The sequence below is a fragment of the Gossypium arboreum genome, chromosome 4, assembly GCF_025698485.1.
Source record: "Gossypium arboreum isolate Shixiya-1 chromosome 4, ASM2569848v2, whole genome shotgun sequence".
NCBI lineage: Eukaryota > Viridiplantae > Streptophyta > Magnoliopsida > Malvales > Malvaceae > Gossypium > Gossypium arboreum.
This window is the reverse complement of record NC_069073.1, coordinates 30384369-30397179: the sequence shown is the minus strand read 5'-3', so window position 1 is coordinate 30397179 and position 12811 is coordinate 30384369. Positions and strand designations below refer to the sequence as shown.

The 12811-nt window shown below is 35.4% G+C and overlaps 1 protein-coding gene across 1 annotated transcript; it reads left to right on the top strand.

Moving 5' to 3' along the window:
- The first annotated feature begins 10597 nt into the window (after positions 1 to 10597).
- LOC108465348 (uncharacterized) lies at positions 10598 to 11646 on the top strand. The gene is made up of 4 exons (XM_017765678.1): positions 10598 to 10660; positions 10747 to 11127; positions 11242 to 11356; positions 11459 to 11646. The coding sequence occupies exons 1-4, from the start codon at positions 10598 to 10600 to the stop codon at positions 11644 to 11646; spliced, it is 747 nt and encodes a 248-aa protein (XP_017621167.1).
- The last annotated feature ends 1165 nt before the right edge of the window (positions 11647 to 12811 follow it).

Genomic DNA, 12811 nt, shown 5'->3' with positions numbered 1-12811 from the left:
TGGTTAATGTGATATACCATGAATGGATATGTGTATATGGCCAAGTCACTTAAAGATGGTTTAGGTAATAATTAGCATGATTCATAAAATGAGCTAAGTATAAAATATGGTTTGTAAAATGGTAACCCTAAAACAAAAAAGGTAATATCAATATAGGTTAAGAAGAGATATGAAGCACCATGCATGACCTTGGATAAGAAGGTTTTAAGGGTACATTTATACCATGATAGATGTCCAAGGAACATATTAGTGTGTATGGAAGCTTAAGGGTGACCAAAGGCTTGGAATATAGCCTACAAAAAGGTCCATACAGGTAGGCGCACGGGCATGTATCTAGGCCATGTGTAACATACGGTCAGTCCCCATGGGTGTGTTCTACGGCCGTGTGTCCCCTGCACTTAAAATTTTAGGTCAGTATGCATGGTAGTAAACACACGGGTAAAGACAGGGTCGTGTGTCTCAACCGTGTAAAAGACACGACCTAGTACACGGGCATGTGCCTTAGCCGTGTGCCCCTGAATGAATGATGACATCATAAATAGAATGTCTAGGTTTTTGCACACGATCAGTGGGACAGGCGTGTCGTGACCGTGTGAGGGACACAGGCTAGGGACACGGCATGGGCTCGGCCATGTGAAAACCCCTGTAGGTTCGAAGTGCAAAATAATTCCACACGGGTAAGGGACACGGGCGTGTCCCAAGCACACGGGCATGTGAGGCCTAAACCTAAGAGTTTTTCTAAAAATTTTCTTAAGTTCTTGGTTTTGTCCCGGACCGCTTTTAACACATGTTTTGAACCTCATAGGTCCATAATAGGGACAATATGATTTTGGTTTGATTAGTTTTAAATTGAAATGAAATTTTATAACCCATTTTTCCCGGAATGTCCTTGTTTGTGTACAGTAATGCCTCATACCTTATCCCGGTCATAGGTACAGGTAAGGGGTGTTACTTTTATTGGTATTAGAGCTATGGGTTTCGTCGATTCTCGGTGTAACACCCTTTACTTGTATCCAAGGCCGGAACAGGGTACGAGGCATTACCGAACTTAACCGTACACATAAACAAAAATCGGGCCATACAATTTTCGAACACAAGCATAGACTCATATTTAAAGATATATAATGTGGCATAAATGAGCACTTACACATCCATAATGATGCAATAACATGTCATTCACTTTAAATGTAACACCCCGAACCTGAGACCATCGCCGGTGTCGGACGCGAGGGGTTAACGAGCTAAATCCTCTTAAAGCACCGACCAATTTGGCATTTCCAGACAGGCTGGAAAACTGTGTCACTGTCGGCTTAAAAATCATATCTCGAGTTTCAAAACTCAGAAACTGATTCTGTAAATTTTCCCTGAATTTAGACTCATATATCCTTCCATGGATTTATTTCTAGAATTTTTGGTTGGGCCAATTGGTACAGTTTATTAGTTAAAGTCACCCATGTTATAGGGATCGACTGCTCTGACCTTCGCGTCTTACAACTTGAATATCTCTCTGTACAGGGCTTTAATACTGGTGCCGTTTGTTTCTAATGAAACTAGACTCAAAATATAATCTGTACATATAAGGCATTACTTCTAATTATTTCTGGATAATTTATAGTAAATTTTTAAAGTCGTGACAGGGGACCCAGAAACCGTTCTGGCCCTGTCTCACATTAACTTTAATATCTCTTAACATGTAACTTCTATGACCGTTTCGTTTCTTCCATATGGTAGACTCATCAAGGTTCAATTACATAAATTATTCACTATTTAATACCATTCCTACAAATTTTGGTGATTTTTCAAAACCACACCACTTCTGCTGCCAAAGATCTGCTTTCAAGGTAACTTTTACCTATTTCATGATTTCCACGATTCAATTGGCCCTTTTGCATACATAGCACAAAGTGTGATCATGATTAACCATTCCAATGGCTAATCTTTTCAAAACAATTCCATACCCCATAATGATCATCATACAAACGATTATAGAATCATACTAAAACGATATAAGCCATTTTCGCATGGCTATCCAAGCTTACACAAACCGAAAGGTACATGACCTTCAACAATAGGGTAGTCCTATACATGCCATTTCAAAGTTCAACCAAAATTATACCAAAATGGAGGCTTTGATAGTGTAGATGACTTCGACTTTAATGATCCCGAATCCGATCGCTAACGAGCAAAATCTATAAAACAGAGCCAAAGCAACGGGTAAGCATTTTTATGCTTAGTAAGTCTCAAGCAATAAAATCAGCTTTAACTAAAGCATTACATTCACATAGCCAAATGAATCATTTCATTAATACACATCCACATAATCATACTTACTTCACACTTCATCATTATATACTTTCACAAGATATCAACCAATTCAATAGCTGAAAACTCGTTAGTCGATTGAGCGAATGTTACTCAAACATATCGACTTTTCCAATGCACATATAAACATACCTTATCCTTTGGGCTTTTCGAGCGTACTAATTAAATTTATTACAGCAACCAACGCTCACCTCCAGCCCAAGCTTCTTCGGAATACGACCGGATATAACCACATGCACGAATGCCTTCGGGTCTTAGCCCGGATAGAACGACTTGCACAAATGCCTTCGGGTATTAGCCTGGATTTAACAACTCGCACGAATGCCTTCGGGTCTTAGCCCAGATGTAGTCACTAGCACAATTGCCTTCGGGTCTTAACCCGGATATAATTACCAGCATAAATGTCTTCGGGACTTAGCCCGGATATCATTCAATTGCTCATGCACACACATACATCAATAATCATTACACATCCATGTTTCATTTTCGTTACTAAGGCTCAAACACAAATATATCACTAGCGTAATCGCCTTCGGGACTTAGCCCGGGTATCATTCAAATACTCATACACACATAATTCAATAATCATTACACATCCATATTTCATTTCACATAATTCGAGTAGGGTCATTTCTTGAGGACTTACCTCGGATGTTGTCGAACGGCTTCAACGGCTATTCGATCACTTTTTCCTTCCCTTTATCGGATTTAGCTCCCCTTTGCTCTTGAGCTTAACGAATACAAGTAGAAGTATTCAATATTTTCTCAATAATGTTCACTAGTCAATCACATTCGGCATCTCATATCATCTCACTTTATTATAATTTATCATTCAACCTTTGAACCAAAACGCCATTATATGGCCACATATACATACATCCATATATTTAAGCTCAAGAATTTTAACATAACATCAAGTGCTCAAATTACTCATGTGGCCGATTATACATGGTCATAAATACACAAAATCAAAAATAATTTCAAGGTTTTTCACACTATACATGTACTAGGCCGAATGTACATGCAAATTTCACAACATTCTTCAACAAATTTCTTCTTTAAACAAACATATTTATCACTTTCTTCATAACCAAAATATCATGTGCAAACATATATACACATATATGTGCAAGGCCGAATTTCAAGGTGTCCATAACCATCCAAAACACAAATTTTAACTAACATGCAAGAAGCATAAACCATGCTCATGAATGCTTCATGGCGAATACATCACAATCATGCCCCTTTCAACTTCGGTCATGGTTAAACAAAAAAACTCAATGTCTTACTCAAGATTGCTACAAAGAAATTTCAAGAGTAGACAATCCATCATTGCATGCATCATTAGCAAGCTTCACATTTAGCATGCAATGGCTTTAACACAATAACAACTTTGGTCAAACACCATTTCCATGGCATAACAAGGATTTGAACCATGGCTAACATGAACATCAAGTTAGCAACTAAAACATGCATGAATCTCATGACACAACCTCATACATACCTTAATCTTGATGCAAGTTTAGCCAAATCTCCTTCTAGATCTCTTCTAAACCAAAAATGGAGCAAAATCCTATCTTCTTCCTTAGTATTTTCGGCCAAAAAGGAGAGAACAAAGATGAACAATTTTTTTTTTGTTTTTCTTTCACTTGCACGGCAATGGGGGAAAGGATGCTACACTCACACACACATTTTTTTTTGTTTCTCTTCCCACATCTAATTATTTTATCACTTAATACATCATGCATTAACAAAACATGTCATAACATGTTTTCTTTGCCCATAATTCCTTGCCATGGCCGGCCACCACCTATAAAAAGGGGAATTTGACATGCAAGTCCATTGTTTTGCATGCATGCTTTAATTAGTCATCACACATTTCCCTATCGTACTTTCAAAATTCACTACTAAGTCCCTTCTAGTGAAATTCACCTTTATAACACTAAATCAATCATCAAAAAATGTCACACATGAGCACACACATATTATAGGCATCAAAATAAATTTTAAATTATTTTTATGCCTTAGTTTTGTGGTCCCGAAACCACATTCCGACTAGGGTCAATTTTGGGCTGTCACATTAAACATATTTTCTTACCATCTTGTATATAATATACATTCTTACATTAACTAGAACTAGACATGCTAAATCTTATTCTCATTTTATACCATCATAATGTAGTTACCCATTTGTCCATTAAACAACTATATTCAAGGCAACATTACTCATTCCCATTTAATTCATGATCCACTGGCCTGCATTTAACTTACCTGATGTACTACTAATCATGCATAACAAACAAAGCTAACTATATCATCACATCAAAACATAGGACATGGCATGATTAATTAAACTTACAATCCATAATGGATAAGGACCACATCTCATGATCATATACGATAACTCAGTGCAGACTGATAAGTATGGTCAAAGTCATAATAATAATACATATCACAAACCAACTTCCTATACATGCCACTCACTTGATATTTCTAATATTTGAATTAATTCTCCCAAAAATGATAGCTTAATAGTGTGATTTTGCCTCCGACGATCTCCAACCCCGAGCCGACCTTCCAAAACTGAAGAAGTAGAGAAGAGGGGTAAGCATTATGCTTAGTAAGTCCATATGAAGTTAATAAGAAATTACCCACATTTTTTTTAAGGTAAAACATCATAATTGTACAATTTACTCTTGTTCAGGTTAAGCTGTTTTACCAAGTTACAGTTACTAATTCATTTATATCTGGAGCTACGAGACTAAAAATTAAGTTTTGTTAATTTTCCTTGAGACTAGACTCATATTCCTTTCTCCCATAAAAAAATCCAGAATTTTTAGTTTAGCCAATTAGTACAGTTTATTCATTAAAATTTCTCCTATTTTGCTATCCAACAGTTCTAACCTCTCTTCACTAAAAATTATTTTTCTCATAGTACAGAACTCGGATAATTCTCTCATATATCTTTCTAGAGGATAGACTTATTAAGGATTTTAATAGTATAAATTACAACCCATAATTATTTTTATACAATTTTTAATTATTTTCTAAAATCGGAATAGGGGATTACGAATTCATTCAGACTCTGTCTCACAACAATTTAAGTATCTCATAATATAAAATTTCGATTGCATATACCGTTTCATCTATGTGAAACTAGACTCATTGGGATTTAACCTCATATTTTATTTAGCCCCTAATTCAATTTCCACAATTTATGGTGAATTTCCAAAGTTGCACCACTGCAGTAATCCAAAACTGCCAAGGCTAAATTTACTCATTTACTACTATTATTCACAAAATCCATACAATATCATTTCATTCATAATGGTAATAACACATAATTATGCTTCATAAGCATAAATCCATAATCTCAATGTCATCAAGTATCAAGGACTTATTCCAAATCATGTCATTTTTATAATATTCACCAAATACTATATACATCAAAGATCATCACATGTCAAGGCATCACACATAAGTTTAGCGTACATACCTGTAAACTTGTAACATAACTCAAAGACATACTCACCAATGGATTATATCATTTGGATCATCAACGAATACTTTGCCAAATTACCCGTTGAACATTCAAAATATAATTGGATACATGGAATGCATGCACATATGTGCTATGCCCACAGCTAGACAAACTCAATAGCCTGCAGAATATATGTGTAGGCAAGCTACCACATAACCTACCCATAAGTGAACTCGGACTCAACTCAACGAGCTTGGGTGTGTGCATCCATAAGTGAACTCAGCTCAACTCAAGGAGTTTGCATGCCTAGTTACATCTCACGAACTCAGACTCAACTCAACGAGCTCGGAACTCAAATGTCCTAATGACATGTCACTTGTATCCTAATCTATTCCCAAGTTTCAAATGGGATTTTCCTCAATCACACATCTTTGTTGTCTTCCATGGAATGTCAGAACCGATACTTGATAGCATTTCATATTTATCAAGTAGCTGACATAATTTGCATATTACTAAATAATAATCCAGAAAGCATAATATTTCATGATAATAATCACCATATCATATAAATAACATTAAATCACTTAAAATGACAATTATGTTACTAAATTTACACATGAACTTACATCTCATTTAATATCAATTAAATTACACATTGCATTATTAAAAATCATATGAACTTACCTCGTATGCGAAAATGGCCATTTTTACCATTTTGTCCACAACCTGATATTTTTTGATTTTAGCCCGAATTTCGATTTTTTCCTTGATCTATCATTTCAAATATAGCCTAATTAGGACTCACATTATTCAAATTAACCCAAAAACATATTTTGGCAAAATTACAATTTTCCCCTAAACTTTGTCTAAATTACATTTTTGCCCCTAGGCTCGTAAATTAAACTTCATCCTATTTCCTTAGGTTTTATGACATGCTGATCATTTTTCCCTTCTATAGAAACATCAAATTTGCACTCTAACAGGTATTTATGAACATTAGGTATTTTTACCAATTATGTCGTTTTACTCGTTTTCACGTAAAATCGCTTAGTAAAAGTTGTTTAACACAATTTCAAGCTTTATATTATACCATAAAAAATCAAAATAAACACATTTCACCTATGGGTATTTTTCCAAATATAAACCCTAGGTTAAGTTATTGCTAGAATAAGCTTAACCAAGTTACCGGGATTTCAAAAATGTAAAGAATTTTAAAAATGGGGCTAGGGAGCACTTACAATCGAGCTTGGGAGTTTGAAAAAACCTTAACCATGGCTGCTGCTGGTTGAAACATTTGAATGAAGAAGATGATAGCTAATTTGGCTTATTTCCTTTTTTATTTCTTTTAATTATTAGTTTACCAAAATACCCCTAACTTAAAAATATTTTATTACACCCATTTCATGTCTATTTTTGTCCAGCAATTAACCAATGGTCTAATTACCCTTTAAGGGCCATCAATTTAAAATTTCATAACAATTGGACACCTCTAGTATGTAGAACTCAACTTTTTCACTTTTTATGATTTAGTCCTTTTGACTAAATTAAGTGCCCGAACGTCAAAATTTTTGAACAAAATTTTCACAAAATTATTCTGTAAAATCGTACACCATAAAAATATAATAAAAAAATTTTTCATCGTCGAATTTCTGGTCTCAAAACCACTGTTCCGACTAGGCCCAAAATCAGTGCGTTACACTCGGACTAACGTAGCATGTATCAAGTCTAGTTATACATTCCATTATACAAGTTATGATAGTGTGACAACTCCTAACCCTTTTAATTGTATTTGAATATAGTAAATGTCTTCTAATCAAGCCCAAGATGAGTCTAAGGGAGCCGAGTGTAACACTCCTAGCCCTATCCGTTGTCGGATTAGGGTTAAGAGACATTACCTAACATTTAACAATATGACAGATCTGTACAAATTAATAATTCAAATTCATAAACAAAACTCACCAACATCATATTTTAAAATATTCTTACAATGTAAACTCAAACCAAAAATCATGTGTGTATATAATCATGCCATTATACTTAATCATAGTGCTCTATAAAATGAATATGTTACCTAACTAATAATCAATTATTTTCATGTCTCATATCAATCTTTATTCAATAATACCTATTAACTCATTACAATCTTTACTAGCACATATGAAACATAATTAATCAACTTAACCAAAGGTAGCATAATATTAGTAGTTCATTCGGCATTTAAATAATAAAACATCTAGACACATTTAAATAAAGCTTATAATAAGTTGCATTTATGAATTATTACTCACCCAACATGCATCAATTAATAACTTCCATACAACCGATAATTAAGCCAACTGAAATCATGTTGCAAACTTTATTAAACAATTACCTATGCAGTTTAAATACATTATAAACATGTTATTAATACCCATGCATATAATACGCAAATTTCCCCAAAGTAAAGGTCACATTTAACATTGAATATATATATACCAAGACAAATGACCAAATTATTCATATAACATATACAAAACATACCACATATTCATCACTTAAACTATATTACATATCATGTTTCCATTATTTCAAACCATACCGGACTATAGTAACAAGTATCACTCAAATATATATATTCATATATATTTAGCAAGTTCACATTCACCAACTTATGCATTATTCCAACCGATTTGTTTAGTCAAGTACACCACTCACAGATAATGTACATAATCTCTAACGTGAACTAATACACAATTGGTTACACATTTTAACTAGCATCACTAACAATTCAATTCCCACACATGTCACATTTAACACAAATATCATATAATTTATAACACATTAATAATAGCCGAAACAGATTAAACCATGATCAAACATAAACAAATCCAAGCTTAGAAATTAAGCCGTTTTTCGTATGGCTTTAATTATACATGACCATAACTCGATATTTCAAAAATATGTCCAGCCTATACATGCCATAATTCAAGTTCAAATATTTAAATATCGAAGCAGTAGATAGTGTGAAAGACTTTGCTGACGATCCCCGAGCTTGTAACTTGAATCCAAAAATCTATAAAACAAAGTAATGTGAGCACATAGAGTAAGCCATCATAGCTTAGTAAGTCATAAACAAATAAACAATCAATTGACATATTCAACTTATTATAATCAACTGAATTATACTAACATTAGCATATTTGACCTCAAAACTTCAAATAAAATACTTAAGATATTTCAGAGACCATTTTTTATGATATTTAGGTAAATCGTTATATTCATGTACAGATCTATAAATCGTTATATTTGACCTCAAAACTTCAAATAAAACTTCAAATAAAATACTTAACATTAGCATATTAGACCTCAAAACTTCAAATAAAATACTAAATTCATACCGACCACTAATGTTATTTTTATGATATGTTATAATATATTAGTTTATCATTAGTTTACTAAATTAACCTTAATGAAATAATATAAAAATCATATAATATATGTCTACTATCGTCCAACCAATAGGCTAATGGGATATTTACAACGTAAATACTCCAATTTAGAAAGCCAATAACATTTTGATCCCTATATTTTAAACTATCAAATTTTTAATTTACGCGATTAAGTCCTTTTATTTAATCAGATACTCAAATGATAAAATTAAAACACGAAAATTTCATAGATATAAATTCACACAAAATAAACACAAAAAATAATTTTAAAATATTTTTTGACTAGGATTCGTGGTCCCAAAACCACTATTCTAATTAAGGTCTAAATCGGGCTGTTACACTAAGAGCCATGCTCCAGCTTCTGTACAGCGAGCTACTTCTAGTAGTAGTAGAAGGCCTATGTCTAAGGGCTGGGAAGAGGCAAAGACTGCCTTTTTCAAAATGATTGCTGAGTGGTTTGGGGATTACCTGAGAAACCGCCTCAATGTACCATGACCTCCTCCGCCCCCTCCTCGACCTGAAGAAGAAGTGCCACAAGGTATGGCACCCATGAGAATTGGTAAGGCTGCAGTGAATAAACTTAGGAAATATGGAGTCGAAGAGTTTAGGGCCACGATTGATGATGACCTAGAACGTGCTGAATTTTGGCTCGAGAATACCATGCGAGTTCTCGACGAACTGTCGTGTACTCTTGAGGAAAGCTTGAAATGAGCGGTGTCACTATTGAAGGACATTGCATACCACTGGTGGAAGACTATATGGAGTCGAAGAGTTTAGGGCCACGATTGGTGATGACCTGGAACGTGCTGAATTTTGGCTCGAGAATACCATGCGAGTTCTCGACGAACTTTCATGTACTCTTGAGGAAAGCTTGAAATGAGCGGTGTCACTATTGAAAGACATTACATACCACTGGTGGAAGACTATATCCTCGGTGGCACGGAGAGAGAGTATCACATGGGAATTCTTCCAAGCAGAATTCAGGAAGAAATACATTAGTCAAATGTTCTTAGATCAAAAGCGAAGGGAGTTCCTAAAACTCTAATAGGGAAGTAGAACCATGACAGAATAGGAAAGAGAGTTCGTAAGGTTGAGTCAGTACGCGAAAGAATAGGCCCAAATAGAGATAGTAATGTGTAAGCACTTCGAGAAAGGTCTGAATAAGGAAATTAAGTTGTTAATTGGGATTCTTGAGATACGAGAATTTGCTACATTAGCCGATCAGGCCAAGAAGCCCAGAAAGCTCAAAAATGAAAGGAAACAAGCAAAGAGAGAAGCTAGAGTTTGAAGAAAGAGATCTAGCGGTAGATCACACTTTTTCCCCACCAAGAAATCGAGAGGTCAACAAGAATGTTCCACTGCATAGATGGGATATTTGGGTAGGACAGCAAGCTTTAAGCGTCACAATGCAAAGTCTTCTTCCCCTATGGTAACTAGTGTGGGAAATGCAGATGATCAAATGTCGAGATGTAAAAGTTGCAACAAATTTCAATTTGGAGAGTGTCGAATGAGGAGGGAGCATGCTACAGATGTGGTTCTCTTGACCATTTCCTTAGAGATTACCCGGAGCGAGCTGATAAAGAGGTCGAATTAGCCCCGAAGCCAAATGCTCCTATTTCTAGAGGTAGACCTCCGAGACATCCCGGAAGTGCAAGTGGCAGTCGAATTGTTGCCAAGGATACTACTACAAAATCTGAGGCTCGAGCCCTGATGAGATCTTATGCAGTACGCGCTCAAGAGGAAGCCTCTACTCCCAATATCATTACGGGTATATTTTCTCTTCATAATGTCCATGTTATTGCCTTGATTGACCCGGGATCGACCCATTCATACATTTGCGTGAAATTGGTGCCTAGCATGAATATGTCTTTGGAACCTACAAAATTTGTGATTAAGGTGTTAGACCCTCTAGGCAAGTCTATTTTAGTCGATAAAGTTTCTAAGAATTGTCTTTTGACTATTCAAGGTCATTGTTTTCTGGCTAACCTTATGCTTTTGCCTTTCGATGAGTTTGATGTAATACTTGGCATGGACTGGTTGGCCATTCACGATGTGATAGTAAATTGTGGTAGCAAGTATATTGCATTGAAATGTTCAAATGGCAAAGTTCTCCGAGTTGATTCAAGTAAGTTGAATACACCACTAGTTGTGATTACCTGAATGATGGCTCAAAGGCATATGAGAAATGTTTGTGAACCTTCCCTTGCTTTTGTACTGAATGCTAAAGAATTGGAGTTGAAGATTGAGTCGGTACCAATAGTGCATGAATATCCAGATGTGTTTCCAGAAGAGTTGTCTGGTTTGCCTCCTCTTAGAGAAGTAGAATTTGGTATTGAGCTTGTGCCAGGAACAACACCTATTTCTATTGCCGCGTATAGGATGGCACTAATCGAGTTGAAAGAGTTAAAAGCATAGTTGCAAAAACTGACGGATAAGGGTTTCGCAAGACCAAGCTTTTCACCTTGGGGTGCTCCCGTATTATTCGTAAAGAAGAAAGATGGTTCGATGAGATTATGATAGATTACCACCAACTCAACAAGGTAAATATTAAGAATAAGTATTTGTTGCCAAGGATTGACCACTGTGGTTTCTAAGATAGATCTGAGATCCAGCTACTACCAGTTGCGAGTTAAAGAGTCGGACGTGCCTAAGACTGCCTTCAGGACAAGGTATGGTCACTATGATTTCCTTGTCATGCCTTTTGGTTTAACAAATGCCCTAACTGCGTTTATGATTTAATGAATTGTGTTTTCCGACCATGCAAGTTTGTTATGGTATTCATAAATGATATTTTGATTTATTCCTGAAATGATTCCGAACATGCGAAACATCTGGGAACTGTTTTACAGACCTTGTGGGACAAACAGTTGTATGCTAAATTTAGCAAGAGTGAGTTTTGGCTCCAAGAAGTAGGATTCTTAGGTTACATTGTTTTAGGTGAAGGCATCCGTGTTGATCCAAATAAGATATCTGCTGTTGTCGAGTGAAAGCTGCTGAAGAACATAACTGAGGTTAGAAGCTTTCTGGGCTTAGCTAGGTACTACCGACGATTTGTAAAAGGATTTTCTATGATTGCAACTCTTTTGTCGAGATTGTTGCAAAAAGACGTCAAGTTTGAATGGTCTGAAACGTGTCAGTAGAGTTTTGAGAAATTGAAAACATTGCGGACTGAAGCTCTAGTTTTAGTGCAACCCGAGCCGGGAAAGGAATTTGAGGTCTATAGTGATTCGTCCTTGAATAGACTGGGTTGCGTGCTTATGCAAGAGTGCAAAGTGATAGCCTATGCTTCAAGACAACTAAAGCCACACAAGAAAAATTATCCAACACATGACTTGGAGCTAGCTGCCATTGTATTTGCCTTGAAGATTTGGAGACACCATTTGTATGGTGAAACTTGACGTGTATTCACCGATCACAAGAGTTTGAAGTACTTGATGACTCAAAAGGAATTGAATCTAAGATAGTAGAGATGGTTAGAATTGATTAATGATTATGAGTTGATAATTGATTATCACCTGAGAAAGGCGTACGTAATTACTGATGCCTTGAGTAGGAAGTCCTTGTTTGCACTAAGGACTAT

Bases quoted from the DNA above. Each gene is read 5' to 3' on its own strand.
- LOC108465348 (XM_017765678.1), top strand. From the start codon at position 10,598: ATGGGATATTTGGGTAGGACAGCAAGCTTTAAGCGTCACAATGCAAAG. The intron at 11,128-11,241 runs GTGTTAGACCCT...CCTTTCGATGAG, and splicing joins CTACAAAATTTGTGATTAAG to TTTGATGTAATACTTGGCAT. The intron at 11,357-11,458 runs GTAAGTTGAATA...TGAATGCTAAAG, and splicing joins AGTTCTCCGAGTTGATTCAA to AATTGGAGTTGAAGATTGAG.